This window comes from Chlamydomonas reinhardtii, chromosome 6 (assembly GCF_000002595.2).
Source record: "Chlamydomonas reinhardtii strain CC-503 cw92 mt+ chromosome 6, whole genome shotgun sequence".
NCBI lineage: Eukaryota > Viridiplantae > Chlorophyta > Chlorophyceae > Chlamydomonadales > Chlamydomonadaceae > Chlamydomonas > Chlamydomonas reinhardtii.
Window position 1 is genome coordinate 5,465,215 of NC_057009.1, and position 22,981 is coordinate 5,488,195.

General features: G+C 66.6%; 4 protein-coding genes across 4 annotated transcripts; all 4 read left to right on the top strand.

Moving 5' to 3' along the window:
* Window positions 1-11: 11 nt before the first annotated feature.
* Window positions 12-7,661, top strand: CHLRE_06g284550v5 (uncharacterized protein). The gene is made up of 11 exons (XM_043063315.1): window positions 12-1,027; window positions 1,511-1,574; window positions 1,754-1,841; window positions 2,524-2,621; window positions 2,851-2,976; window positions 3,305-3,363; window positions 3,663-3,759; window positions 4,160-4,230; window positions 4,831-5,319; window positions 5,487-6,490; window positions 6,750-7,661. Exons 1-11 carry the CDS (start codon window positions 195-197, stop codon window positions 7,100-7,102), a joined length of 3,282 nt encoding a protein of 1,093 aa, XP_042924021.1. The 5' UTR covers window positions 12-194; the 3' UTR covers window positions 7,103-7,661.
* A 709-nt stretch (window positions 7,662-8,370) lies between these two features.
* On the top strand, window positions 8,371-10,409 carry CHLRE_06g284600v5 (uncharacterized protein). The gene is made up of 4 exons (XM_001695296.2): window positions 8,371-8,454; window positions 8,823-8,946; window positions 9,254-9,338; window positions 9,639-10,409. The coding sequence occupies exons 1-4, from the start codon at window positions 8,401-8,403 to the stop codon at window positions 9,727-9,729; spliced, it is 354 nt and encodes a 117-aa protein (XP_001695348.1). The 5' UTR covers window positions 8,371-8,400; the 3' UTR covers window positions 9,730-10,409.
* A 1,033-nt stretch (window positions 10,410-11,442) lies between these two features.
* Window positions 11,443-15,336, top strand: CHLRE_06g284650v5 (uncharacterized protein). Its single transcript, XM_001695297.2, has 7 exons — window positions 11,443-11,721; window positions 11,811-11,986; window positions 12,823-12,920; window positions 13,363-13,429; window positions 13,669-13,774; window positions 14,014-14,119; window positions 14,481-15,336. Exons 1-7 carry the CDS (start codon window positions 11,568-11,570, stop codon window positions 14,611-14,613), a joined length of 840 nt encoding a protein of 279 aa, XP_001695349.1. The 5' UTR covers window positions 11,443-11,567; the 3' UTR covers window positions 14,614-15,336.
* Window positions 15,337-15,391: 55 nt separating this feature from the next.
* On the top strand, window positions 15,392-22,603 carry CHLRE_06g284700v5 (uncharacterized protein). The gene is made up of 11 exons (XM_043063316.1): window positions 15,392-15,683; window positions 15,790-16,105; window positions 17,116-17,216; window positions 17,470-17,620; window positions 17,930-18,137; window positions 18,671-18,759; window positions 19,203-19,311; window positions 19,665-19,819; window positions 20,212-20,292; window positions 20,606-20,720; window positions 21,007-22,603. Exons 2-11 carry the CDS (start codon window positions 15,791-15,793, stop codon window positions 21,264-21,266), a joined length of 1,584 nt encoding a protein of 527 aa, XP_042924022.1. The 5' UTR covers window positions 15,392-15,683; window position 15,790; the 3' UTR covers window positions 21,267-22,603.
* The last annotated feature ends 378 nt before the right edge of the window (window positions 22,604-22,981 follow it).

Below are 22,981 nucleotides of genomic sequence, written 5' to 3' on the forward strand. Positions count from 1 at the left end.
CCCGGGCTTTGGACGTATACATGCTGGCACGTAGAAGCCCTTAGACACGGGCAGAACGTGCTATGAGCGCATTCGTAGCTCGCAAATTTCTGGGTTACCCGGCTGCAGTGCAGCCCGGGCTAACCCGGCCGGCATCAGCAAGATGCGTTGCTGCCCATGCTCGGCGAGCTCGCAAGGCCACTGAGGAGGCGCCCATGGAGGAGAATACCGCGGCGGCTGACGCGTCCATTCCCACGCGTACGCGACGGACTCGTGCGACCGCAATAATTGAGGACGTTAATGCAGTGGACGCGGGTGCTACGGCAAAGCCCGCTCGTGCCACCAGGCGAAAGGCTGTTGACGGTGAAATTGCTGCGGAAATTGCGGTCGAGGTTGAGGCTGAGGCCGCAGCCAAGCCCAAGCGGGCCAGCCGCAAGAAGACCGTGACGGAATCGGGCCCTGAACTAATTACCAGCCTCGGCGGAGACTCGGGCGCGGGCGAGGCCGGCGCCGGGGCCGAGGCCGAGGCCCCCGCCAAGCCCAAGCGGGCTGGTCGCCGCAAGACGGTCACGGCGACCCCCGAGGACGCCGAGGCCGCAGCCGGCGGGGCGGAGGCGGAGGCCGAGCAGCCCAAGCCGAAGAAGCGCGCCAGCGCGGGACGCAAGACCAAGACCGCGGCAGAGGCGGAGGCGGCAGAGCCGGAGAGCGTGGAGGGACTGCCCGACGTCACGTCGGCCCGCGCCCGGCGCCTGCTTCCTGACTCGGGGCTGAACCTGGGGCTGGACCTGTCGGGTGGGGCGGCGGCGGCGGCGGCAGCCGGCGGGGCACGGCGCGGGCGCCGCACCACCGTCGCAGTTGCGGAGGAGGCAGCGGAGGCGGGCGCAGCGGCGGAGGGCGCGGCGGAGGAGGCCGCCGCCGCCGGCGCGGCGGTGCGGGCGGCCCGGCGGCGGGCGGGCGGGCGGCGCGCGGGCGCGGCGGCTGCGGCGGTGACGGAGGCGGTGGCGGAGAAGACGTTGTCAGAGCTGGCGGTGCGGAAGGCGCCCAACGGGTGCGTGCGTGTGGGGGGGGGGAGGGGTCCATTCATGTATGTGTGGGGAGGGGTGTAAGACTGACAGGGTGGTTGGTGGTGTGTGTGTTTTGGGGGGTGGGGATGGGATGGCGCCTGGTGGCTGTGGGTTGGGGATGCGGGAGCCAAACCCGGAAGGCGCACCGGGGTGCACACTGCGAATGTCTGGCCGCTGCACGCGGGTGGTGGTGGTTGGCTGGGGCCGGGGGGAAGGGGCCGGGGAGGCGTGGCGGGGCACGGACAGGGGCACAGGGGCACAGGGGCGGGGCGGCGGCGTGCAGGTGCACGCGTGCGCTGTGTACGAGTGGCCGCCGCCCACATGCTGCGTTGTGATCTCCTCTCTAACCCCCGCCCCCCTCCTCTCCTAACCCCCCTACTATGCTACTGTACCTGGCTACGCCTTCACTTCTTAACTAATCATGAATGTAACCCCCTCCTCTGCTCCTCTCCTACCCCCTGCTGCAGGACGGTGCTGGGCATCAACCGGGCGGCTCTGGGCATGGGCAAGCGGCAGTGGTGGGCGCTGGGGGTGAGTAGTGCTGTTGGCGCCTGGGAGTGGCGAACTTACCGGGAACGGTGAGAGTAAACCGTCATCCTGTCCTCCTACTCATACTCGGGCTTGGACTCCTACTACTCCTGCTCCTACTTCACCGCCGCGTCCCTGCTGACCCTGTAACCGCTGCCCCCCTCCCCCCCTCGGGTCTGTAGGTGAGTGCGGGCGGCGAGAAGCGCTGGGCGGAGCAGCTGCGCACCAAGCTGGTGGACCGGGTGCCGCAGCTCATGGACCCGGAGACGGGTGAGCACAGGGGGGGGGGGAGGCGGACACACGGGGGGGGGCGGCGGACACAGAGGGGGATGGGCGGACACACGGGAGGGGGAAAGTGGCCGGGGAGGGGAAAGGGGGCGGGGAAGGGAAAGGGGCCCGGGGGAGGGGAAAGGGGGCGGGGAAGGGAAAGGGAAAGGGGCCCGGGGGAGGGGGAAGGGGGTGGGAGAGGGGAAGAGGGGCGGGGGGATGCCGGGGTAGTCACAGCCGCCCCTGGAGTGAGTGGTGACCCCAGGGCGGGAATTCCTGCTTCTGGTTGCAGTTTGGTAGTCAGCAAGCCGCAAGTGAAGACGTAGGGAGTGAGCAGCAGATGAAGCGAACGAGGGCGGGGCGTAGCCGTTCGTGACGAAGGGATGGGGTACCGCAGTCATCTGCATACCCGATTCAACTGAGGGTCGGCGGCGTCATTATATATGTCTCGGTCGTGACGGATGAAGCGGTGGAGCCCGCATTGCAGGGTTGCGGGTGCGTTGGCGGGCCCTGTGTGAGAGAGCAAGGGCCTCCTTTCCCTGCTACATAATCATGGGGCCCAGCCCTTAGGGAATTGGGGGCACACTAACCCTTCCCTCCTCGCCGCCTTACCCGGCACGCCCCACCTTCCCCCGACACGCCACCCCCTGCACCGCTTTTTCAAACATCCTTGCAACCCCCACAGGCAAGATGGCTCCCTCGCTGTCCCTTGTTGAGATCTGGGTGCCTGAGCGCAAGACCAAGACCCTGGCCAAGAAGACAGGCAACGTCATCTCCAAGAAGGTGGGTGGAAGGGAGGGGACGCCGAGGGGGGAGGAGGGGAAAAGGGCAGCGGCACAGCAGGGGGGGCGGAGCGCAGGTGTGTGTGCCATGCGGAAGCCGCTTTCGGCGCACGGACGCTCGCCGCTCTCACCCGCCCCGGCCTGCGCCCACGGTCTGCGCCCTTAACTTCGAACTTACTGCCGTCCCTGCCCACCCCACCCCACCCCGCCACCCCACCCCACCCCCTCAGGTGGTGTACAAGGAGGGCTGGGTGTACCTGAACGCGGTCCTGGACGAGACCCTGATGGGCGTGGTGGAGGAGTGCCGCGGCTTCACGCTGTGGCGGGGCGAGCAGGACTACGTGCTGGAGGACGTGGTGGGGCAGGGGCCGGGGGCAGGGGGGGCGGTGTGCGTGTGTCGGGGGGGGGGGTCAATACCAGCCCAAACTAACCGAGCCCAATGCAGCAAGGAGGAGAGCGGGGGGGGACCTTTGGAGTGATTATTGTGGGGGAGGCAGGCAGGGAGCGAGGGATTTCAGCTTCAAGCCCAAAGTACAGGACAGGGGAAGCGACAGGCCGCTGTGTGTCGTACGACGCGCCACGCAGGGGCCGCTGGTTGCCCCGGCTTCCTTCCCGCTCCCACCGCCTCTAGTATCGTGCTCACACACACCCATGCGCACACACTCACCCACCGCCACCCCCCAGGGCGCGGTGAAGCTCATCCAGCCGCTGTCGGAGGAGATGGTCAACCAGATCAAGGAGTGGTGAGTGAGGAGGGGCGGGCGGGGGGCGGGTGAGGGGGCGGGCTCGCGGGCTGCAGCACGTCATGCAGGGAGGCAAATGGACCCGGCTGGCCAGCCCTGCTGCCCGCCCGCCTGCTTTCACGGCGGCCCTCCTTCCCGCGCACCTGCTGCCCCCTGGCTGTCCTGCTTCACTCAAAAACCTTTCACTTCCCCGCTTCTCCCCCTTGCGTTCGCCCGCACCCGATATCGCCCACACCCCCCTGGCTGCGCCTTCACTTCTTAGTTGATCATGAGTGTAACCGCCTCCTGGGCCCCCCCAGGGAGAAGCTGCCTGAGGAGGAGGCGCTGGATCCCGAGGTGCTGGCCGCCATGCGGCTGGAGCAGTTCGGCGCGGCGGGGGGAGGCGTGCTGGGAGAGGTGAGGAGAGGCAGGGAGGGAGGGGGGGAGGAGGGAGAAAGGGAGGGGAGGGGGAGGGGAGGGGAGGGAGGGGGAGAGGAGGGAGGGGGGAGGGGCAAGAGGTTGAGATGGAGGTGGCAGGGTGGGAGGGGAACGGGGCACAGGGCGTGCCCTGACTTCCTGGGGTCGGGAGGCGGAGCGAAGGAAAAGGGATTGGGTTGGCCGTACTTGAGAGAAGGCGTAAGTATGTGGTGAGGTGCTTGGTGTTTGTGTCGGTCCCGCTGGGGTAGCGACACAAGGGGTCACACCCGCGACCCACCTCTCCCCCCCCCCCCGCCTGTTGCCCCCCCCCCCCCCCGCCATGCTCTTCCAACCATCCTTGCACCCCCCCCCCCTCCCTCCCCTGCACCGCACCCTCCAGAGTGAGCGGGCTGAGGACCAGGAGGGCGCTATGGAGCTGGACGACAGCGGCCGGGCCCGATACCGCAACGAGTGAGCCGGGCGCGTGTGGGTGTGTGCGTGTGTGGGTGGGTGGGTGGGTGGGTGGGTGGGTGGGTGGGTGGGTGGGTGGGTGGGTGGGTGGGTGGGTGGGTGGGTGAGTGGGTGAGTGGGCAGGGGAGGCGAGGAGAGAGGTAACACGTGCACCAGCCTAACGGAAGTACGGGACTCCAAAAGGAGGCTTGGCCGTTGGATGGCGTGGCACGTCGTTCCGGTCAGCCTAAGGTGTTGGTGTAGGGAATGGAAGAGGTTACGAGTACCAAACCTCGAGTGCGCTGGGGAGGGAAGGGGAGGGGACGTTGGCGCCAAGTACAAACTGACTGAAACGCAGCACCATGCGGAGGCGGGGTGGTGGTGCGGGGAGGAGCGAGGCTCTTGAGTTGGTGCATGCCCGTGCGCGGCGGTCCCACGACACCGGCCCGCCACCCACGTAGCCGCCTTGAATTTGCGTCCGCACCCACCTGGCAACCCCCACCACCACCACCTCCACCAGCACCACCACCACCTTGCCTGCCCTCGCTCCCTCACCCACACACCTCACAAACCTGCACAGCCTTACAAACCTGTCCACCTCACACATGTGCACCCCCGCAGCTACTACACGGGCGGCCGCGACAACCCCAGCAACTGGACCGCCGGCCGCGGCGCCGCCGACGGCCAGGCGGAGGAGGAGCCGGAGGAGGACGTGGAGTCGCTGCGCGGCGCGGACGGCCGCGGCCAGGAGATCGCATACGCGCCCGTGCCACCGCCGCGCCGCCCGCGCCGCGACGAGCGCGCGCCCGGCAACGACCGCTTTGACCGCGGCGGCGACCGCGGCTTTGACCGGGGAGAGCGCAACGACCGCTTTGACCGGGGAGAGCGGAATGACCGCGGGGACCGTGGCTTTGACCGGGGCGGCGATCGGTTTGACCGGAACGACCGGTATGACCGGAATGACCGCGGCGGCGACCGCAGCCAGCGCGGCGATCGCGGCAGCAGCTGGGAGCCGCGGCAGCAGCGCGACAGCGGCTGGGGCCGTGACGGCGGCGGCGACCGCGCGCCGGCCAACCCGTACGGCGAGGTGCCGCGGACCGCGGGCGTGAGGTGAGCCCGTGACTGCAGCGATGAACACGCCACGCAGTCACAGGCGCCGTGATACGCCAACAGCCAGGCTGCGCTGTGCGCCCGCTCCCTCTCCTGCTGGTGTGCGGTGCATTTCCCATTCCCATGAATGCCCCAAACCTGTGCACCACTCACTCACTGCTGTGCAGGCCCTCGGTCCGCGACGGGGCTCCCGCGCCCCGGCAGCAGGCGCAGCGTCAGCCGGCGGCACCCCTGCCCGACCTTGACTTTGAGGAGTGGGACGAGTCAGGCAGAGAGCCGGCGGTTCAGCCGCCCATCCCGCCGCCCCCGAAGGCATCGGTGGCTACGCCAGCCACGCCGGCGCCGGTGAACAAGACGGCGGCCGCCGCGAACGCGCGCGCAGCGGCGGCGTACCCGCCGCCACAGACGCGGGAGGAGGTGTACGGCGATGAGGATGACGCCGTACTGCGCGGCGGCATGACGTTCGACGACCTGGATCCGGATTTCGACAGCCGCCGCGGCGGCGCCGCTGGCGCTGGCGCGGAGGACCCGCTCCTGGGCCGCATTGACGGCCCCGCCGGCGGCGGCCTGGATATGGATGACTGGTTCAGCGCCGGCGGCGCGGCGCCGGCGGCGGCCGGGCGCGGCGGGCGGCAGCAGCAGCAGAAGCAGCAGAAGGGCGGGCGGCAGCAGCGCGGCGTCGACGACGACCTCGGGGGTTACACCGGCGGCGGCTACGGCGGCGGCGACCCGCTCTCCTTCGACAACGAGTTTGACTTTGACCTGGGCGGTGGCGCGGGCGGCGCCGCCGGGTTCGGTTTCGGCGACGACGACCTTGGCGACTGGGATGCGCCCGCCGCCGGTGGCAAGCGTCAGCAGCAGCAGCGCGGCGGCCGTGGCGGCGCCGCCGGCAGCTTCGGTGGCGCTGCCGGCAGCCGCCTCGGTGGCGGCGCCGCCGCCGCCGATGATGACCTGCTGGGTGGCGGCGCCGCCGGTTTTGGTGACGACGACTGGGGTTACTTTGGAGATGACGACCTGGGCGGCGGCGACCTGGGCGGCTTCGGCGGCGGCGACCCCTTCGATCTGGATCTAGACATTGATCCGTTTGGAGGAGGCGGCGGCGGCGGCGGCGGTTACAGCGGCGGGCGCGGCGGCGGACGCGGCGGGCGCGGCGGCTACATGGCGGGCTCAGGTGCGTGCGTGTGCGTGTGCATGTCTGCCGCGGGCCCACGTGTGTGAAGTTGCGCGTTGCAGCTTGCACGCCGCCGTAGCCCCGCCTTTCTCATGGGACTGTTGCAAACAACCCCCGCGCACCTGGTGTCCTCGTGTCTCTGAATGCGGCGGCTGTGTCACTCCTCAACCCGCCCCCTAGTCATGAATGTAACCCCCCTTTTTGATTAATCATGAGTGTGACCCCCCTCGCACCGCACCTCACCCCCTCCCCGACCCAGGCCCAACCTATGTCGACGACCTGCCAGCCTCCAGCCCGCAGCAGACGGGGCAGGGGCAAGGCCGCGGCGGGTGGCAGGACCGGAGCGGCGGCGGCGGCGGCCGTGGCGGCGGCTACAGCAGTGGTGGACGCGGCGGCTACAACAACAACCGCGGCGGTTATAACAACAACCGCGGTGGCGGCGGCGGCGGTTACAACAACAACCGCAGCAACTACCAGGGCGGTGGCGGCCGCGGTGGTGGTGGACGCGGCGGCTACAACAGCGGTGGGCGTGGCGGGCGTGGCGGATACGGCGGCGGGCGTGACGGCGGTGGCTACGGCGGCGGCGGATACGGTGGCGGTGACGCGCCGTAATACAACGGCGTTTAGGGAGCCGTTGACATTCGCAAGGTTTATAGGTAGTGCTAGTGCTTGGGCAGCAAGTGCGTTACTGACTTACTGTGGTGGGTGCAATGTACGGCGCCAGCTGGGGATTGCTTTTTTGCACAATATTCGCACATCTCCGCTGGCTGGGTTTGGGCGTGTAGGCTTTTCTACTACCGTACATGGATGGCGGATGGGGGAAAGTCCCGCTTGATGACTACGGCGGGGTAAGGGTGACACCGGCAGTGGACAGCTCCGCGAGCAAAGCGGTGGCGTGGGCGCACGCGGTGTGGCCTGGGGCAGGGGCTGGCAGCTGCAGGGCTGGCGCGCTGATGCATTGAGCTGGAATACCGTGGGGCGGGGGCGGGGCTCTGGGCTCTGGGGGATGTGGCGACACGAGGTGCGGCTGGCGTGTTGGCCGCGGGCGTGTGCAGCGCTGGGGCACGAGCATGGGGCAGACGAGCAGCCGAGCGCGCCGGGTCGTGGCGGAGGCCGACGGAGGTGACCGAATGCAGTGCTGGAGCCTGGAGCGCTGTAAGACATGGCGGTTGACGGTGGCGGGAACTCGTCTTTCATCCCCTCTGCTCCTGCTTGTCTCAATGGCGGTTGGTGGTGACTCGGTGAAGAGCAGCACGGGCTGCACAGCGGCGTGTGGGCGTGTGGTCCACGGATCGGCGCCATTTGTAGTAAGACGACCGGCAGCTGACACATTAAGATGCCCACAGGGCCTGCAGCGGGGGAGGGGGATAGCTGTTCATCACTTCAATCGGGACTCCGTCGCCATTCGCACGTGCGGATTTGCGTGCAGCATTCCTGCAGCGCTGCTGCCCTACTTGCAGCTCCTGGGCAGGGCCCCCGGCGCAGCCGTGCAGAGCTGCAGCCCGCAGGCCGCCTTGTGTGCTGTATGCGCCTGCAGCCAGTCCAGACGCCTCGGCACCTGCGGGGGGTGCATGGCTGCGGGGCTGCGGGGCTGCGTGTCGGGCCAATTTGCTTGGCTGGCAGTGCATAACAGGGCAGGTACCTCACCTGGTGCGTACTGCCCGTTCCCCCACCACGCATTCAAGCTACCCGCCGCACACAGCGTCAAAGTCAGGAGCCATGCGGTGTCCGCTTCGTGCGTGTTAGCTGGGCTGCGAACGGTTGTCCTTAGTACCTGTGCGCTGGCACCTGCTGTACGGCGGAGGGCCCCATCCGGCGGAATGGGGCGCAGGAGCCAGGCAGCGCATAGAAGCCTGGCGCGCTGCAGCGTCGACTTGTAAGTCCCTTGCATAACACACACACTTGTCATAATGGCCATGCTTGCTCAGCGCCAGGCTTTCTCGGGCGTCCGGGTGGCCCCCAAGGTGAGCGAAGAGGATTCCCTTACAACGGGACCTTCAGCTTCCTTTCAGCCCGGATTACAAAATAGGCAGCCACTTCTAGTGAATCGTGCATTGAACTGGCTGTGGGTTCCAATGCGAAGCTCCCTTCGCTTGCATCGTCATGTGGTGACCTGGCGATAAAAGCGTCGGCTGCCTATGGCGCCACGCGACCAGGCTTTCCAGCATGATCAGGCTCACTGCTTATGAGTTCCGTCAGCTGGATCCGCAGCGCCTTCAGCGGCCGCGTGCACGCGACATGCGCTGCGGTAGTGCTGCAAGCATACCTGGCGTCCCCTGCTGCAGTTGCCTGCCGATTGGCGCTGACGGGATCTCTTGTCATATATTTGCAGGCCCCCGTGGTCGCTGCGCGTATCTCGCGCTCGACTGTGAAGACCCAGGCCCTTTTTGGCTTCGGTGCTAAGCCCGCTGCCTCCGGCGGTGCTGCTGCCCCGGCGTTCATGATCTGCATTGACTGTGAGTAGCTGCTGGCCTGCATTCGCAGTCCACGGCCTAAAATTATAAGGCAGAGGTCGCCGGTGTGCGCACATGCCACCGTGTCATGCCATGCGCGCCTGGACAGTCTCGCCTCCGGCGACCGCAAGGCGATGCACACCTTACTAACACCGCGTACTCTTGCACAGCCTAGGACACAACCACTGGCCAACTCCCGCCCACGCTGCTTGTCTGACCCCCCCCCCCGCGGCAACCCTGTCCTTTCCCCTCCTCCTAATCGCTCCTCCTCTCCCCTCCTCTCCCCTGCCCTCTTCCCCTACCTCTCCAGGCGGCTACATCTACGACGGCGGCCAGGAGTTCAAGTCCCTGCCCGGCTCCTACAAGTGCCCCGTGTGCTCCTCGCCCAAGAGCCGGTGAGAGCAAGGGCCGGGGTGGGGTGGGGCGGGGTGGGGTGGAAGACGGGTCGGGGAGCGGGGGGCGGGGGGCGGGGGGAGGAGCTGTTCCGTATGGGCCGTGGCAGGGGATGCCACGGCGGTGTGTGGTGCTGTGCGATCAGATGAGCACGACGTGTGAGGGAGACCGCCATACGTGCCCCCATTGCTCCTGCCCGACGCGCCACGGCTCCTCCCTTATCGCCACGCAAGTCGTACCTTCATCCAGGTCATCCCACCAACCCAACCTCACCCCTTCACCTGACACCTGCCGGCCCGCAGGTTCAAGGTGTACAAGGGCACCGACGTCAAGGGCAAGCCCAACAATGCCCCCGCCACCATGAAGAAGCGGAAGGACGCCAAGCAGTGGTAAACTGCTGACTGGCCAATAAGCTAGCTAGCCTGCTAGCTGACCAGCGGGGTGTGGCATGAGTGCGTGAGGACGCTGCCGCGTCGGGCCTTCACCGGGCCCTGACCCGGCATGCCGTCTGCGTGTGGTGCGTGCGAGAGCGCCAGCCCCGATCTACCTCGAGGAGGCATCGGAGGCAGCGACAGCTACGAATCGTGGCCGTGATGACTGTTTGGCAGTATGACTGTGGCAGTCGGCGGCTGCACTGCGCTGCGGCTGTGCGGTGTGCCTGGCAGCGGCGAAGGATCAGGAGGGCTTGGGGCCGCGGTGCCTGGTGCTTTGCTTTGCGGTGTCGTAGGACCTCGGCGGGAGACTTCGGTCAAAGGCGGTTCAGAAGATTATATGCGGCACCAGGGAGTGGCGGTGCAGCGAGGTGGCCGAGGCGGCGCGACTTGCTTTTCGGGGCGGGGTGTTGTTGTTCCCCTGGCGGCGGTGGTACGTCAGCGGCCGAGCGCGGCACCTAGGGACAGGAGGACGGGGGCACGGGGTGGTGGAGGACCGGGCGCAGCCCGTGCAACCAGTCGGGTGGGCTGGCCCAAGAGGACTTGCGTGTGTGTGCTTGGATGTGCGTGTGTGGCTTGCGTGCGCGCCGCGGCTGCGGTGCCGCGGCGGAGGGCTCGTGGACCTTGTAATCAGCAGCTCTCACGGCTCCCAGGGTCACAGCTTCTGCACCACGTGGGGGCGGGTTGGGACGCACTTCGACAAGCGGGCTGCAGCTCACAGCAAGGGGCACACCGGAGTAGTGTGGACCCAACCCAGGTGGCGACTCGCGTGCGGGACAGCGCTTGGGGCTTTGCCTGAGCTGTCAGCGTCATGGCCTGTTCCTGGAGCTGGGCGCACGTGTGCCCCAAGAGCAAGAGGGGAATCCGGGAATGCATTACCGCGGAGGTGATAAGCGCAGGTGAGGGGGCCTGAAGCTTTTGAGTCCTGTCCTTCGTGTCACACACTGCCACACAGCCACACACTGTTGTTTTATTAAAACGAAACGTTATTCTTTCTGTTGTGTGGATGCGATGGTCTTAGGATCGCACGGATGGGGCGCCGCGATGTCAGGGTTGGGAATGCAGGTTTGGGGTGGCAGGTTTTTGGGCAGGCTTGGGTCGTCAGGGTTGGGTCGTCAGGGTTGGGTCGTCAGGGTTGGGTCGTCAGGGTTGGGTCGTCAGGGTTTGGGGTGGCAGGTTTGGGTCAGGCACAACAACAACAACTGCCCCCCTGCCCCCCGCCCCCCCTGGCTGTACTGCGGCGGCTGTTGAGCTGGCAAGCATGTGTGTTGGTGGCTGTGGGCCATGCGTGCTAGACAGGTGGTGCGGAATAGCGCGGCGGCTGTGGAGAATTCTTTGCTCCTGCGCCTGTCTACTGATGGGGGGACGTGGCCGTTGCAGGTGCTAACGTAGATGGCTCGGCAGCTTGAGTCGCGCTAGGATGCGTGAGTTGGATGTCTAGGACGTGGACATGGCCGTGACGTGCACCATTGTTGGTGCGCGTGCACCGAGCCCGACGGGAAACCTGAGGGACATGCGTGATGCTAGTAGTACCCCGGCGGGCAAACCACGTCCTTCGTGTCCGCAGCCACACGCATCATGGACCACCCCCTCATCGAGATTCATCGCGATTCATCCTGAACTGTAGAGCACAGGCGCCAGACTGACCAGTAGCACCAAGCACACTCAAATTCACCGCACACTGCGCTTTAAGCTCTCAGGGGCAAGGGAAGAACACCGACTTGTACCGGTCGATTAGCGCATACCCAGCGATACGCCGAGGCAATTAGCTTCAACTGACGCCTAGATTCTAGCATAACAATGCAGACGTTGAATCATCCAGCTCGGCATTGCCCTCGGGCTTTCTCCCACGGGACTCAGCGGCGGATTTCCTGCCGGGCGAACGGCCCTTCCGTAGCGACCCTCTCGACTCGTGTCTCATCGAGCAAACTACCAAGCCTTCCGGTCCTCGACAGTGAGCACCGGGCACTGTCTGTCGAAATGGGAAAGGCCATGCAAGCACCCTGCTCAAACAGACACCCCAAATGGAAATTCACGTTGCAGATGCCTACGAATCGAAAGTTGCCTTCACGGAGTTCGCCAACTGGCTTATCCCCGGCTCGGTGATGCTGGGCCGTTACCCCTATGTGGAGCCCAGCCGCTGCCTGCGCCGTGAGCAGGGCGAGGTGCAGCTGAAGCGGATCCTGGAGACCGGCATCACCACCTTTGTCAGCCTGCAGGTGCGGGTTCTGGAGCGCCTGGAGGGGCGCGTTCATGGCGCCAGGGGGACGTGCACGGCCGGACTCGGTGCCTGGGTGAGGGAGGCAGAGCGACCGGCCGCGGCCCTGAGCTCCGCACGGGTGCTGTGGTGCCGGCAGCGCATGTTGGTTGCAGTACCAGTAGCAGTAGCAGCAGCAGTAGCAGCAGCAGTAGCAGCATACGGATCTGGCGCGACTGCGGCGGACATCCTGTCGCCGGCTATGTGACACGAACCGCTGCAGCAGCGGCAGCGGGGCAGGCCTTGTGGCTATCAGTGACAGCTTTCGGGATGAGTGGATCCTGCTATTGGCATGCGCGGCCTCAAGCCATGTTGCGAGCAGGCGGCCGCAGCCTCAGCAGCTGTGTGCAGGGGGGGGGGCGGGGCGTTCGCAACCGGGGCCACAACGCTGCCGCTGCCGCGGCATCGCACCATCGCGCGCCTGCCCCCTCGCCCCACAGATCCCATGTGGCTGGGGGCTGGGGCGGCGTCCGGCCACGTGCAGTGAGATGTGGTGTCAGGGCCAACGGCACGGTTCCACTGAGGGGGGGGGGGGCGCCGGCGATGCGGGAGTCCCAACACAGGGTACTGGCTGGTCAGCCGGGTCGGATAGGGTCGATCTTCGCGTTGCGCCTGTTGCACGCGCCCTCAGCCGCCAGCCCTTAGCCGCCCCACATCCAGCGCACCCTCGACCACCTCCTCGCGGGCGGATGGCGCGGTGTTGGGGCCGTTTCGCTCGGCTCTTGCGCAGGATTCATTCCCCCATCCGCCGACTCGTCACGCCGGGAACCCCCTCCTCACAATCACACCCGCACACAGGCTGAGCTGCCTCCCCAGGACAAGATGACGCTGGCCGGCAAGAATGGCTTCCTGCCGTACAAGGCCACCGCCGACTTGGTGCGCGCCTCCTTGAACGGGTGAGAGCAGGAGGCGTCGGTGGGAGTCAGTGGGAGTGAACGGGAGTCAGGCAGCAGGAGTCAGCAGCAGGCAGCAGGGGTATGCAGTGTGTGGTGGAAAGCAGCCCTGTGTGCCAGGGACCAAAGTGGCGGGGGCGGCGGGGCTTGATGGGTGGCTGTCGAGGTGGAAGGGAGCTAGGTGTCAGGGCTGTGGCGTCTTGGAGCGCGGCATGGACGCCGGGCGAGAGGCACACGCAGCAGGCGTGCCCGGATCAGCTGCAGCTGCGGTGCCCCTGTCATGGCCGTGCAGTTGGGATGGTGGGTGGGCCCTATCACCCTGCCATTCAGCGCATCCCGGCAACACCCGCTTCACCCCGACTCCAGCAACACCCAACTCCAGCAACACCCGCAGCGCCCCGAGTCCCGCCCGTGCCCCTGCCTCTTGCGCGCCGCCTCCCTCCAGGCCGCCGCCCATGGAGATTGTGGAGGGCCTGCGCAACCCATCACTCGACAAGTTCCTGCCGACGCGGGTGAGGGCGTCTGGTTGGGGGTGGGTGCGGGCGGGCAGCGGAGCTCCGAGCCTTTGAGGCTTGAGGCTTGGGAGGGCAGCGCTTGCGGCGCTGCCCTCCAACGGGGACTGGGGAGTGGTGGAGTGGACATGGCTGGGGGAAGCGCGTGCGGATGATTGCTTGCAGCTGGTGACCCTGTGACCCTTCGTTTGGTTTAATATGCGCCATCCATTGTGGTCACCGCCCCGCACCCCCTCCAGAAGCGCAAGGGCGTGGAGTACCACCCGGTGGAGCTGCAGTTCTGCCACAGCCCCATCGAGGACCTGGGCATCCCGGCCGCGGGGCCGCTCAGGGACCTCATTTCGGGTGAGCGCCGCTGGGGGTGCGCGGGGCTAATGTACTGCTGCGGGCGGTTCCGGACCTCGCGGCCAAGCGGGCGCAACAGCTGGGGTGAAGGCAAGGGCAAGGGGGGTTGGCGCAGGCAGTGTGGCAGGGGCGTGGGGGGCAACGTGGGCGCGTACGCAAGGGCTCTCGGTAGGTCTACACACCGCCTATTCGCTGACCCTGATCTTGCCTCCCTACCCCCCTCCCTCCCGCGCCTACAGACCTGGAGTCGCGCCTGGCTGCCGGCGAGAAGCTGTACGTGCACTGCTGGGGCGGCCGCGGGCGGGCCGGCACCGTGGGCGCGTGCCTGCTGGCCAGCCTGTACGAGTGAGTGCCGCGACGGCCGGTAGAAGGGAAGGGCGTATAACGGGGGTATAACCATTTACGTGTGTGTGGGGGGGGAGAGCGTGTCTGAGGGGGGAGGGCGGGCCGGGTTTGGTTCTACCGTTTGCTGTAAGCTCCATCAGACATGACGGGCAGCATGCGGCGGTTACGGGAGCACAGCGTGCAACGTTTTCAGCAAGACCCAGGAAGGACACCGCTGAGCGAGCAGGCGTACACTCCGGGCGGTGGCATACGGACACAGCTAGCCACATGCGTTGGTTGGGCCCGCACACGGCTTCGCTCCCACCTCACAACCCTTGCCTCGACCCTTGCCTCCGCCCTTGACTCTTGCTCTTCACTGCAGCCTGCCCGCCGCCGAGTGCCTGGAGCGGGTGCAGCGGGCCTTCGACACGCGGCAGGACGGCGGGCGGCGCAGCCCCGAGACGGAGGAGCAGGTGGCGTTCGTGGAGAGCTACGTGCGCGCACTCAAGCAGTGAGCGCACGGCCGGAGCGGGAGGCGGTAGCAGCCGAGTGGAGTGGTGGGTGACCTGACAACCGTGGCGAAGCCTGCGCGGCTGCGGCAAGGTTCGCGGGGGCTGGGTGTAGGGTTCATCGCCCAGAGTGTGACGGTGCGCTGCACCGGCGAAGGGGGAAACGGCGCGGCAGGTCTGCAGGCAGCGGATGGCGCAAGCGAGCATGAATGGTATACCCTCGCGCGTGCACTGGTGTGCGTCCTTGTGCGGTTTTGCGATGTCCTCTTTTGTCCCTGTTGTTTTATTATAACGAAACGTTATTCTTTTTGTTGTGTGGATGTGATGAATCGGTAATGCAGTGGGCATCACGGCAAGGCCCTGACGGTGGCGAGGGAGATGGGCACGGGGGAGGCCGGTTGCGGGCAGGGGTTGGCCGCTGGCGCATGTGGCACAGGAACACGGTAACTGCAATCGCTGATAGGACTATCCAAGGCCTGTTTCATCTTGAATGTCCATCGCATGGAGTTCTTTGGTAGAAGGATCTGGTGCTGAAGGTTGGTTGGAGGCTAAGGTTAGGCTGACCTGGACCGGGCGTGGCGTGCCTCGTGGGCCTGTCACGGTTGAGCCTGGAGGTTCTTTCCCTGGATTCAGGTCTGGGGACTGACGGGTCAAGAGTATTCAGAACACCTCATTTCATGGTTGTGTGCATGCCTTCTTGGAAGCAGTGAAGTGAAAATCCAGTCATCCACTGTGCGTCACAATCGGTCGCGAAACGCACCTGCAAAATAATAGTACTCGCTACATGCACTGCTTGCAGCCACAGCTTTGGCTCAGCAGAACCGCTGCTGTATTGCGTGTGCCGACCTGCAGCTTGAACTGAACTAGCTTTGTGTCTACACAGTAAATCGCTCTGCTTACATTGATACTGCCTTCGGTGCGCCAAGCTTTGTCACTGCAAACAACGTGTCGCCGGGGAGCGCCGCCCTCAAAAGTATTTCAATGCGCTTGGGCCGCTTAGGGAGGCTTCAAAATCAGAAGTCGCGCTACGGAAGCCATAGTCGGAGGACTAGGCCAGTAATTCAGGCCAAGACCACGTGAGTCGTCACTGCGCCCGGCTTGCACCTGCAAATGGGCATCGCCAGGCGCGCAACCGCCCGGATTAGTCGTCCGCAAGCCCAAACACGCATAATTTGCCCACAGGATGACGAACATGGACGCTCCTTCCACCAGCAATGGCACCAGCACGAGCGCGCAGGACGCCGCAGCTCAAAAACAGCCCGTCCGCCGCGCGCCGCTGGGGATAGACACCATTAACAAGCGCGTTATCAAATCGGAGTATGCTGTGCGCGGAGAGATCGTGCAGCTGGCCCAGAAGATCGCCAAGGAGGTCGAAAGTGGGCAGCACAACCACCCGTTCGACAAGGTGGTGTGGTGCAACATCGGCAACCCGCAGATTCTGGGCCAGAAGCCCATCACCTACTTTCGCCAGGTCCTGGCGCTGTGCGAGTGCCCGCAGGTGGGCGGGGCGGGGGCGGCGCGTGCGTGGGGTTGATACGGGTTGATGGGGTGGAGGGTGCTGGCGTGGGGCGCAAGGTAGGACACGCGGAGGTGCGCCAGGAGCAGTCGGTCCGGAGGGCCTGGGCTGTTGGAAGCGCGTAAAATGCATGGCATGGGCACTACACGCGCGACACAAGCCTGCAGCAGCATGATTACAGCAGCAGCAGCCTGGGGCACACCGGCTCAGCAACCGGCGGCCGCTTGCGGCGGGGGCAGCAGCACTGGCGGGTGGGCGCTGTGCCGACGACTTGTGTGCAGCGAGGTGGCGGCGGGGCGGCGGTGCGCCCAGGGCCTGCACAGGGAGCGGCACAGCGGCTGACGGTGCAGCGGCTGACGGCGCAGCTGGTGCACGGCTGGCCTGCCAGGCTAGTGGCGACTGGCCGGCAGGGAAGGAGGGGTGGGCTGGGCGGGCGCAGGTCAGGCGGCACGCAGCAGCAGCAGCAGCAGCAGCAGCAGCCGGGCGGCGGCGCACTGCCTGCTGACCCCGGGCCTCTGCGGCAGCACGTCCATCAGGCCGGCGATCGGGCGACGCACTGGGGCCGGTGCAGCTGCGGCCCTCCTGCACTGCACTGCACGGCCGGGCGGCTGCGGCCGGGCGCGAGCTCGCACTGGCACAGGCCTCACATGCGGCCCCCTCACGCAGCCGCCTAGGCCCCGTCAGCGGTTGCAGCGCTGGCGGACCTGCAGTACCTGCGCTTCGCCGCAGCGGCAGTGTTCCGGTGCAGTGCAGTGCAGTGCAGTGCATTGGCAGGACGTTCAGCTGCCTGGCGGCGGGACGGTTGTCTGCGCTCTGGATCTTTGTGGGCGTATGCGGGCTGTGAGCGCCACCTCATGCTAGGGCGGGCTGCCCTGGCGCGGTCGTTGGCCCGTCGCTCCTCCCGCCGCCTACCGCCCTCTCCCACATGTCACCACCCCACCACCACTTTTACAAACACATACACACAAACACACACGCCCGCGCACCCACAGCTGCTGAGCCACCCCAACATCCGGGAGCTGTTCCCCGAGGACGTCATCGCGCGCGCGCAGCTGCTGACCAAGCAGATCCCCGGCGGCCTGGGCGCCTACAGGTGGGGGGGGGGGCGGCTGGGGGCTGGGGGCTGGGGAGAAGGGCACGGGGCGCGGAAGGGCGTGCACGCGCACGTGCAAACCAGGACCGAGTGCAGCGCACCCCCCTCTCACCACCGCCTGTCGCCGCCTCAGCTGCCCGTGCCTGCCCCGACCTCGCAAGCCACCCTCACGCCTGCACACACACACACACACACACACACACACACACACACACACACACACACACACACACACACACACACATAAACGCAGTGAGAGCGCGGGCGCGCTGATCATTCGGCAGCTGGTCGCCGCCTCCATCACCAAGCGCGACGGCTACCCCGCCGACCCCGACAACATCTACATGACCGACGGCGCCTCGCCCGCGGTGCACTACATGATGGACCTGCTGCTGCGGGAGCCGGTGAGGAAGGGCGGGGGGCGGGGGAGGGGCGGGTGGCGGGGGCGGGGAGGGGGTGGCGGGGAGGGGGTGGCGGGGGCGGTGAGGGGGTGGTGGGACGGGGCGGCGCACGGTCGCGGATGTCGGGATGTGGGTGCAGTGCGCCGCGTGAGGACACGTCCCGCAGCTGGCGCCTGCGGCTCATGCGCCACTGCCCCGACCGAGACACTCGCTACCCGCCTGTACCCGCTGTGCCGGGTGCTCTACTCCCCCTCCTCTCCTTCTCCCCTAACCCAGCTTCCCGTCGCGTCCCCTCCCCTCCCCCCGCCCCAGACGGACGCCATGATGGTGCCCATCCCGCAGTACCCGCTGTACAGCGCCACACTCACGCTGTACGGCGGCACGCTGGCGCCGTACCTGCTGGACGAGGGCGCGGGCTGGGGGCTGGACGTGGAGCACCTGCGGCTGCAGCTGGCCAAGGCGCGGCGGGAGGGGCTGTGCGTGCGGGCCATGGTGGTCATCAACCCCGGCAACCCCACCGGTGAGAGAAGGGGAGGAGGGGGAGGGGGAGGGGGAGGGGGAGAGGGAGGGGGAGGGGGAGAGGGAGAGGGAGGGGGAGAGGGAGGGGGAGAGGGAAGGGGTAGGGCGAGGGGGAGGAGGAGGGGAGGGCGGAAGGGGAAGGGGAAGGGAAAGGCCGGAAAGGGAGGGGGAGGGGGAGGGGAGAGGGGGAGGGGTAAGAGGAGGGTCAACCACAAGGGAAGGGGGCGGGGATGGATACGGGGCTGCGCTGGAGGCACCTTGGGCGTGGGGGAGGCGGTGCTGCACGGGGCAGGGCCGCGGCGGCGGAGGCGGGTGGCCGAGGGGTGCCGGGGGCAGGAGGGCAGGGGGGGCAGGCGGAGCAAGAGCCGCATGTTTCGGCGATACGGGTACACGGGATGGAAGCAGCATGGCCACACCACGGCCTGCCACCCAAGCCCGCAACCCGACGTCGCCTTGCCACCCTGCCTCCCTAACCACACCCCTAACCACCACCACTCTTAACCACCCCTGCCTCCTCCTCCCCCCCGCCTGCAGGCCAGTGCCTGAGCTACCAGAACATGCGCGACGTGCTGACCTTCTGCCGCGACGAGCAGCTGGTGCTCATCGCGGACGAGGTGTACCAGGTGGGCGAGCGTGGGGGTTGGGGTTGGGTGTGGGGGGGAGGCGGGGGGGGGGGGTGTAGATACCAGCCCAAACTACACCGAAGGGGGTGGTAGATTCCAACCCCAAGATGAACCAAGTCCAAGGCAGAACCAGGGGGGCGGGAGGCCGTGTGGGAGGGGGGGGCGGGGGCGTGTGTGGGTTGAGTCGGGGCTGCAAAAGGATGAGAGAGCAGCAACGCGCCGTGTCGCGTGAACTACAGTGAAGTGTCCCAGACGTCACCCGGTCTGCGTCTGTCATTGCGCCCCCCCCTCCCCCCCGATCGCCTACCGTCTTCCATTGTCTTCGCTAATCATGAGTGTAACCCCCCAACGATTTCAAGTCTACGGGGCGTGGGTTTGGTCTCAGGTCTGGTATCAACGGCGCGCCCTCACCCTCCCCACCTCCCCTTCTCCCACCACCATAGGCCAACATCTATGTGGGCAACAAGGAGTTCTTCAGCTTCAAGAAGGTGGCGTGCGCCATGGGGCTGGAGGACCAGGTGCCGCTGGTGTCGCTGCACTCCATCAGCAAGGGTGAGAGGGGGGAGAGGGTGTTGCAGGGGGAGGAGGAGGGTAGCTGATTCCAATCCCAAGTGTAGCAAGACCCAGCACCGGGTGGAGGCGGTGGGGAGAGGGGCGGGGGAGCCGTATGTGCGTGTGTACTGATGATGGTGCTACGGGTGGAGGGGGGTCTGAATGACGGCGCGCTGGTCCCGGACCTCCATTTCCCACGCCCACCTGGCCACCCCTTCCATCCCAATCTTCTACCCGCCCCACTCCCCCACTCCTCCTGCCTCCCCCCCTTCCTACGCGTTCACTTTTTAAATAATCTTGGATGTAATTCACACACCCACACACACCCACACCCGTGCCTCCACACACCCCAGGCTTCATCGGCGAGTGCGGGCGGCGCGGCGGCTACATGGAGGTGACGGGCTTCCCCGAGCCCGTCAAGGACCAGATCCTCAAGCTGGCCTCCATCAACCTGTGCCCCAACCTGTCCGGACAGATCTGCTGCGCGCTCATGATGAACCCGCCGCAGGTGCGGGGCGGCGCCAGGGGTTTAACTTTGAACCATGAGGAAGCAGTCGCGCCCGCGGGGGGGGAGGGGGAAGGGCGGGGAAGGGGCGGGGGAGGGGCGGGGAAGGGGCTGGGGACTGCAGGGCGGGGAGTAGTGATTGGGGCACTTGCCGGCGGGGAGTGGCTATGCGTTGCATGGCCTGGCCTGGCGTGAGACCGGTAGTCTTGGAGGGGCTTGGAAGGGCACTGGAAAGGGAGTCAAGCCCGACGAACCGTAGCCTGCACACCTGCGCCATCGCATTCCCTCCCCAACAAGCCCCAACCCATTCCATGACTATTGGGAACTGTATCGTTGGGCTGGCGCACATAACCCCACCAAGCCCCACCTCGCCCCCACCCAACCGCTGCCAACAGCCTGGAGAGGCCTCCTACGAGCTGTACCGGAAGGAGAAGTCCGACATCCTGGGCTCCCTCAAGCGCCGCGCCGAGCTGCTGGTGAGAGCGGGGCAGGAGGACGGGGGGGGAGCGCGGAGGAGGGCGCGGAAGAGGAGCGCTGCTGAGGGCTGCTGGGACGGCGAGGACAGGGGCTCGCAGGGTTGAGCTGGTCGAAATGGAGGTGGGATATGGGATTTGCGTGGCGTGGCGTGCGTTGCCAGGCGACTGGATGCAGAGGACATGCCAAGCCGGCTTCGTGGCTTGCTTGCATGTGCTGCCCACCTCGCTCGCGCCAACCAAGCGCACCAACCAACGCCGCCGCACCACCGCCGCCCCCCGCCTGGCGCCGTCACCCGCCGCACCCCGCGCGCAGGTGGGCGCCCTGAACCGGCTGGAGGGCGTGTCGTGCAATGCGGCGGAGGGCGCGCTGTACGCCTTCCCGCGCGTGACGCTGCCCGAGGCGGCCGTGGCGGCGGCCAAGAAGCTAGGTGCGTGGGCAGGCGGGCGGGCGGGGGTCGGGTATGTGGGTACGGGTGGGGGGGGCGGTGACGTGTGCGTTGTGGCCGCTTTCGCTCCGCGCCCTCCCGACCACCAACGCCGTACCTACCACCTGCGGCTCTCTCCCCCTCTCCCTCTCTCCCTTCGCCCGCTCCCGGGCTCCAACCCCCTTTTACGCCCCTGCCGCGCCTCTTGCGCACTGCCCACTGGACGTCCGGCACTTCATACTTTGTAATTTCATCATTCCGCCCTCCGCATTTTCACGGCTACCCCCAGGCAAGCAGCCCGACTGGCTGTACTGCAAGGAGCTGCTGGAGGCTACGGGCATTGTGGTGGTGCCCGGCAGCGGCTTCGGCCAGGCGGACGGCACCTTCCACTTCCGCACCACCTTCCTGCCCTCGGAGGAAGACATCGGCCGCGTGGTGGAGGCGCTGTCCGCCTTCCACGCCGCCTTCCTCAAGCGCCACGGCGGCCTCACCACCGCCGCGGTGGCCGCCTCGGCCGCCGCCGCCAACGGCACGCACGCCGGGCAGTGAGGCACAGGCGGGGGCGGGGGCGGCGGCCAGGAGGGGTGGCCGCCAGGAGACAAGGTCAAAGGGCAGGAGGAGCAGGAGCAGGAGGAGGAGGAGGAGGAGGAGGAGGAGGAGCAGGAGGAGGAGCAGGAGGAGGAGCAGGAGGAGGAGGAGGAGGAGGAGGAGGAGGAGGAGGAGCAGTGCCATGAGACAGGGGTGGAAGCTCGGCGGCCTTGGGGGAGTTGAGAATTGTTGAGGGAGGAAAGGGCGTGACAGTGCCTGTGACACGCTTGCACCACGCTTGCAATGGCATGCGCACTTCTTTGGGGTTGGGGGGAGAACTGGAGTCGAAACTCTTTTCGTCCGTGTGCGAACTGCCGATTGCAGTATCGGTTTTTGTTGTTGTTTTGCATTCTTACGCCGAAAGGGCAGCACCGATGCACGCGTGTTCGTATGCCCTGTGTTTTGTGAACCGCCTCGGGAACGCAAGATTGGCGCGCGTATGCGCGGGCGATTGCCAGCAGTGAGGCAGGTTCAAATGGAAAATAGATGCCTTGCAGGCGGTGGCCACTGATGCCCGGCGCTGTGACCCTCGTAGGTGTGGTGTCAGCCGTAGCAAATGGGCGTGGCAGGGGAGCAAAGGCGGCGAGTCATGTGGGGAGTCGGGGCACGCGGGCGGGCCATGGCAAACACAACTTGACGGCAGGTTGTGAGGCGGGCTGCGCCAAGGGGGGCAGTCATAGGCAGCAGGGGATCTCCTGGCCATCAGTGCGCGGGGGCTGGCGGTCCTGCGTTCCCAGGTATGTGTTCGAGTGCAAGGGCGGGCATTGTTGGGCATTGGCACAGGTTGCGAGGAGGCGGGAGGTTGTGTTGAGAGGAGGGTTGCGGGGTGACGGCGGGGACAGTCAAGGCAGGGTAGGGGCGGCCGGCGTTGGCCCGGCGGCCGACGAGATTCATGCTGGGGCTGCTGATGCGATGCGTGTGTCTGTAAGTTGTGCAAGTCACCGCCCTTGGGGTTACCAAGCAGCAGCAGCTGAGTGGTCGTCTGTTCTAGGCGCGAACTCAACACATCGCTTCGGCGTGTGGGGACGCCGCGTTGGCGAGAGCCACGGATGGCCCGAATCCACCGTGGGGGCATGTCGCACCCATGGAGGGCACTGTAATTGTGTATTGCGCTTGCCCTGTGACTGCTGACAGTCCGAGTTACAATTGAAGGGACAAGCGGGGGCACGGTTATCGTGGCTGCGCATAACCACCCCTGCGCATAACTTTGCAAGACGCTAGAGGCGAAGGAATTGGAGGTTCGAGGATCCGGTCGCGTTCGAAGCGTTACCAAACCTGCGCTAACATCATTAATAACAATCGCACGTAGCGCGATCGCTCGCGAGCCCTTCCACCCCAGGCCCCCCTTGCCCAGTCCCCTCAGCATCATTGCAATGGGATTGGAGAGGGGGGATGGGGGATGGGATTGGAGAGGGGGGGTGGGCCTGGAGGGGCAAGCCGGGATACCGCGTGTTTGATTGAGAACTGGGGGCTTGAAGGCAGTTCTGGCTATCTACACGCTGACCAATGCCGCAAACTCCCGTCAGCCTAGCTGCGCCCGTGTGTACCCGCTCCGAATTGAGCTACGCGACGAGCCGATGTCTTGGGGATGTTGGGGGTGGTGGGCCGGTGGGGGCCTGGGTGTGTGTGTGGCCAGTCGACAGAAGATAAGGGCATGAGGGCCGTGATGAAATATG

What these genes read in the sequence shown, in the direction of transcription:
- CHLRE_06g284550v5 (XM_043063315.1), top strand. Translation starts at nt 195, where the DNA reads ATGGAGGAGAATACCGCGGCGGCTGACGCGTCCATTCCCACGCGTACG. An exon ending in GTGCGGAAGGCGCCCAACGG is followed by an intron (nt 1,028 to 1,510) that starts GTGCGTGCGTGT and finishes CCCCTGCTGCAG; the next exon opens with GACGGTGCTGGGCATCAACC. An exon ending in GGGGAGGCGTGCTGGGAGAG is followed by an intron (nt 3,760 to 4,159) that starts GTGAGGAGAGGC and finishes CGCACCCTCCAG; the next exon opens with AGTGAGCGGGCTGAGGACCA.
- CHLRE_06g284600v5 (XM_001695296.2), top strand. Translation starts at nt 8,401, where the DNA reads ATGGCCATGCTTGCTCAGCGCCAGGCTTTCTCGGGCGTCCGGGTGGCC. An exon ending in GTTCATGATCTGCATTGACT is followed by an intron (nt 8,947 to 9,253) that starts GTGAGTAGCTGC and finishes CTACCTCTCCAG; the next exon opens with GCGGCTACATCTACGACGGC. An exon ending in TGCTCCTCGCCCAAGAGCCG is followed by an intron (nt 9,339 to 9,638) that starts GTGAGAGCAAGG and finishes GCCGGCCCGCAG; the next exon opens with GTTCAAGGTGTACAAGGGCA.
- CHLRE_06g284650v5 (XM_001695297.2), top strand. Translation starts at nt 11,568, where the DNA reads ATGCAGACGTTGAATCATCCAGCTCGGCATTGCCCTCGGGCTTTCTCC. An exon ending in ACAAGTTCCTGCCGACGCGG is followed by an intron (nt 13,430 to 13,668) that starts GTGAGGGCGTCT and finishes CACCCCCTCCAG; the next exon opens with AAGCGCAAGGGCGTGGAGTA. An exon ending in CTGCTGGCCAGCCTGTACGA is followed by an intron (nt 14,120 to 14,480) that starts GTGAGTGCCGCG and finishes TCTTCACTGCAG; the next exon opens with CCTGCCCGCCGCCGAGTGCC.
- CHLRE_06g284700v5 (XM_043063316.1), top strand. Translation starts at nt 15,791, where the DNA reads ATGACGAACATGGACGCTCCTTCCACCAGCAATGGCACCAGCACGAGC. An exon ending in ACCTGCTGCTGCGGGAGCCG is followed by an intron (nt 17,621 to 17,929) that starts GTGAGGAAGGGC and finishes CCCCCGCCCCAG; the next exon opens with ACGGACGCCATGATGGTGCC. An exon ending in TCATGATGAACCCGCCGCAG is followed by an intron (nt 19,820 to 20,211) that starts GTGCGGGGCGGC and finishes CGCTGCCAACAG; the next exon opens with CCTGGAGAGGCCTCCTACGA.